Source organism: Hemibagrus wyckioides, linkage group LG10 (assembly GCF_019097595.1).
Source record: "Hemibagrus wyckioides isolate EC202008001 linkage group LG10, SWU_Hwy_1.0, whole genome shotgun sequence".
Taxonomy (NCBI): Eukaryota; Metazoa; Chordata; class Actinopteri; order Siluriformes; family Bagridae; genus Hemibagrus; species Hemibagrus wyckioides.
The window spans coordinates 830,001-834,951 of record NC_080719.1 but is presented as its reverse complement, the minus strand read 5'-3'; the positions used below and the strand labels follow the sequence as shown (position 1 = coordinate 834,951).

The 4,951-nt window shown below is 42.0% G+C and overlaps 1 protein-coding gene across 3 annotated transcripts in view; it reads left to right on the top strand.

Moving 5' to 3' along the window:
• Positions 1–4,128: 4,128 nt before the first annotated feature.
• Positions 4,129–4,951, top strand: part of scube2 (signal peptide, CUB domain, EGF-like 2) — a 27,010-nt gene continuing 26,187 nt past the window's right edge. For all 3 annotated transcript variants that reach the window (XM_058400156.1, XM_058400157.1, XM_058400155.1), the window contains exons 1-2: positions 4,129–4,381; positions 4,614–4,736. In XM_058400156.1, the coding sequence (XP_058256139.1) occupies positions 4,291–4,381; positions 4,614–4,736 (214 nt within the window). In that variant the 5' untranslated portion in view covers positions 4,129–4,290. The remainder of the gene's footprint in view (positions 4,382–4,613; positions 4,737–4,951) is intronic.

Genomic DNA, 4,951 nt, shown 5'->3' with positions numbered 1-4,951 from the left:
AGGGTTGTGTCTCCTTACTGGTGTTACTGGATCTTAGTGCAGCTTTTGACACCATTGACCACACTGTTCTACTTGATAGACTAGAACATGTTGTTGGTGTTAAAGGAACAGCCCTCTCCTGGCTCAGGTCTTATTTGACTGATCGTTATCAGTTTGTAGATCTAGATGGTGACTTCTCCATGCATACCAAGGTTATGTTCGGTGTTCCACAAGGTTCTGTTTTAGGCCCACTGCTTTTCTCCCTATATATGTTAATATGTGCACCCTTGGTGCAATTATTCATAAACATGGTATTAACTTCCACTGTTATGCCGATGACACACAGCTATATGTCTCAGCGAAGTCAGATGAGAGACACCAGCTTATTAAGATAGAAGAATGTGTAAAGGACATTAGACACTGGATGGTCACTAACTTCCTCCTGCTTAATTCGGACAAGACAGAGGTGCTTGTACTAGGACCACAGGCAGTTAGAAGTGAGCTTTCTGATTACAGAGTAATGGTGGATGGTCTTTTGGTTTCATCTTGTCCAGCAGTAGAAGATCTTGGTGTGATTATTGACTCTGGTCTTTCATTCGAAGCTCATGTAGATAATATCACTCGGGTAGCCTTCTTCCATCTCAGAAATATCACTAAGATAAGAAATATGTTGTCGCTTCATGATGCAGAGAAACTAGTTCATGCTTTTGTTACCTCTAGGTTGGATTATTGTAATGTCTTACTGTCTGGATGTTCCAGTAGGAGCAGGAACAAGCTCCAGTTAGTCCAGAATGCAGCAGCTAGAGTCCTAACTAGAACCAGAAGATATGAACACATCACTCCTATTTTAGCCACACTACATTGGCTCCCAGTCAGATTTCACATTGATTATAAAATACTGTTACTGACCTATAAAGCACTAAATGGTCTCGCGCCACAGTACCTGAGCGATCTTTTAGTCTTTTATGATCCGCCACGCCTACTCCGATCAAAGGGTGCTGGTTACTTGGTAGTACCTCAAGTAGCAAAGGCTACAGCAGGGGGCGGAGCTTTCTCTTTCAAAGCCCCACAGTTATGGAACAGCCTTCCAATTAGTGTTGGGGATTCAGACACAGTCTCAATGTTTAAGTCTAGGCTGAAGACACATTTGTTTAGTCGAGCTTTTAATGTATAGTTTTCTTAGGTAAAGGAGCAGATCTGGAAGGTTCATGGTCATAGAGTGTTTGGTGACTGGGATGTTTGGATGCTGTCGCCTTTCCACCCTCACGTGGTCACTCAGGTTACTGACTGTGAAGTGGTTGGACACTTTATGTCCCGGGAAACCTTCATGTCCATCACCTTCTGGCTCTCCCTTTTAGTTAAGCTGATATAGCTAGTCTTGCCGGAGTCCCTGCCTGCACTTTACACATAATTCTACATTGTCTTAAACATCACACGATCAGAATCATACTTAATATCTTTCTCTTTCTCTCTCTGTTGAGCTATACACCCCATTCCTGAGCTGCCAGTGTAGCTGAGGACGTTTTGTTATTCAGATGTTAGTAGGATTTTATTTTTTTTTATGCTCCATGCGTTATTATTTTCATCTACATTAGTGTTGATTGTGTTTTTTATGAACATGTGTATTATGTGGAAGGTTTTAGTGAACTTCACAAAATTCTATCCTTCAGGGTATTGTACATAAGTTAAGATCTCTATCAAAGGTTCGGAACCTTTTTTTCCTTTTATATATATATATATATATATATATATATATATATATACGGTGTCAGTGGGGAATATTCTTAGCGAAACGCCCCCAGTGCTCTGAATGTGGGTGGGTCATGCACGTGCCTCAGTTTGCATGTGCGTGCTGAGGCAGGTAGACACGCATGCATGACGGCTCTCCCTGAATTGAACTTGGAGAGAGAAGCTAATGCCTGTTCATTGTGAATATTCCCTTATTTCAGATTAAACAGTTCCTGATCTCACAGTGTGGTGGCTGTTGTTTTCCTTATGTGAAGTGACTGTTTGGAATCTGCTACACCAGTGTTTGCCAGTTTCCAGTGTGACCACTGCCCTACCCCTGGTCAGAGTCTCGTCGCTTGATGGTGCCCACTGGTGCTGTGGATGGATCTGTGTGGACCAGGAGACAGCCATGGACAGAGACACTTGGGGACTTTCACACCATCACAGATCTGCCATTTCATCTGTCAGCTTGTGACAGCAAAGAACTAGTGTCTATAATGACCTTAGAAACTACACTGACCTAATAGTTCCTCATGGGTCATTGATTTCTGTTGTAGAAAGGACATTAATCAGTTACAGTTACATTATTTACTGTTTAGTGTCACCCAAATGAGGATGGGTTCCCTTCTGAGCCTGGTTCCTCTCAAGGTTTCTTCCTTATTCCATCCCAGGGAGTTATTCCTTGCCACTGTCGCCACAGGCGACGATAAAATAGTTTGAAAATTAAATTTAATAATTTTATTCTTATTTTGAGTTATTTAGTTATTTTTTATTTTCATTTTTCCCCTCCCCTTTCTCTGTTTTTATTCTTTTGTAAAGCTGCTTTGAGACAATCTTCATTGTAAAAGGCGCTATACAAAATAAATTGAATTGAATTGAACATTAAGTAGTTTTCGCTCTGGACTCTGGGAACTATTGTCTTTCTTCACTACTTGCTCTTCCATGAGTTCCTTATCCCTCCCAAGTGATGACTTGTTCTTCAGAGAGACTGCAGAGGCTCAGGGCAGGTGAACATTGCATGAGATCAGGAGCTCATTCCTCATGAGCTCAGCACAGCGCTGGTTACAGACATCACTCAGTTTATCTTCTGTCCTGGAGAAGATGGTCTCCACAAACCCTGCTGATGCTCAGGTTGTAGATGATTGCTGGGAGATCAGCTGCGACATTTCTTGTTCCCTGTAAAAGCAACTTAACTGAACAATAAAATAAATTCTAGATTTTCTTTAACAGGTTGCTTTCCAGAACATCAGTGGAATGAGCTTTGTATTAATTATGATCAATGTATGTACCGCAAACCTTTTTAGAAGCTCTTCTCCTCATTTTAGTACTCGGATCATTTGGGATGTTATTGCAATCTACGGCCTGTAGATGGCGCGCTGTAGCAGAATATTAACGTTCACAGTTTTCATATTAAAGACTTAGACTAAATATTGTATTTCATCTCCTTATACAAAAAAATAGATTCCAAAAAATTCCCAGGAATTTTCATATACTGCACAAGGACATCAGTAAAGATCAGCCTAAACATTAGGTTCCACACGTGAAGGTATAATCGCTGAGGTGGAACCTTCAAGGCTGCATCTTTAATTTAGTGTGTATCTTTAGCTGATCGTGTTGATGTAGTGTGTCATAAAAATAATTTATGGTACATAACTGGAGCTTAAAGCTGCACGTGCACTGTCTCCTAGTTTCACACTAAAGCTCTAGAACATGTCCCTGGTTTAGTACCAAGGAAAGGCTCCCTTTAGTTCCTCTGTTTCTGAGAGTGTAGGTCAGTCTCACCCTGTGTAGACACACTGACTAACCTCTAAACACTGAATGTTCATTTTTTTAGGGGTTTCGGATTATTTCACGGGCGGAAACCACAAATGAGCCTCCAGGAACCTTGTTAGGAAAAGGTTTGAAGCTTTAAAGGTTCCTAAAATAATCCCAAAGTGGAAGCTTCACAGTGTGTGGAGTGTAGATGCAGTGGGTGTGGGATGGGGTATTTACACAGTCAGAAAGAAGGTCATAAGGAACAAGGGTACTAAACTGTACGTTTCCTGATCACGAGGCTGGTACTCTTTAGTGTTCTTAACCCTTAAAAGGTTCGTGTTTAGTTTATCTTTAAAGTTTTACTCATTTAATCAAACTAATCGTGGTCTTCTCTGTTCCTGTGTTTTAAATCAGCTTGAAGGTAAACTATGTCCACGTTTACAGGTGAAAGATCCACACAAAAAGTACACACGGTGTGTGTTCTGGATGGTTTCATCCCGGTGACATGCAGGAACCCTTTTTAGTCCCCTTTTCTTCAGAGAGAGAGAGAGAGAGAGAGCGCAGCACTGTGGGGATTTATCGACACGTTTTGGCAAACGAGGCGGTGAAGATCTGACAACCCCCTCCCCCGACACACACACACACACACACACACACACAGACAGTCGCCTCGCTTGGTGCGAGCGCGAGCTCATTTCATGTACGGTATGAAGATGAGGCGGACGCTCGCGCTCCTCTCCAGAGCAGGATAAACGTGTGTTTTTGCTGTTATTATTTTTTTATGTATTTGGAATTTTTGGATCGCCTCTGAGAGTGAAATTAAACACCATGGGGTCAGTTAGTGTTGCGCTGCACTTGTGTGTGTGTTTGTTGCTGTTACACAGTGAGGGGAAAAGCGCTGCGCTCCTCCGGGACACCGGTAAGAGACTCTGCACTCCTTCTTTTCTCTCCTTTTTCCCAGCGCTTTGTTTTGTTCACGCGCAGATCCATTACAGCTCAACACTTTATGTCTTTGCTTGTTTCTGTTATTTTATCTCTTTATTTCGTTTGTGGACCGCTTGCGTTCGGCTCTGGCTGCAACTTTATTTTGCACATTTGTGTTTATTCTGCGCTTGATGTGTGTGTGTGTGTGTGTGTGTGTGTTACTGCAGATGTGGATCAGTGCTCTGAGGGAAGCGATGCCTGTCACATTGACGCCATTTGTCAAAACACTCCGACATCCTACAAGTGCTCGTGCAAATCCGGCTTTAAAGGTGACGGGACGCAGTGTGAAGGTATTTCTCTCCTTCTGTTTTCATTTCCCATTCATCTCCTGCTTTCTCCACCCCTGGGAATGTTTTTAATAAAAGCTTGAAATGCCGATTGAAAAGTCTTAGTGTTGACCCATGACTGTGTTTTTTGTCACGTTCAGCAGGAAGTTAATGGTGTTTATTAGATTTAATATCCACACGTTTGTGTTACACGACTTCACATCTGTAACAGTCTAATG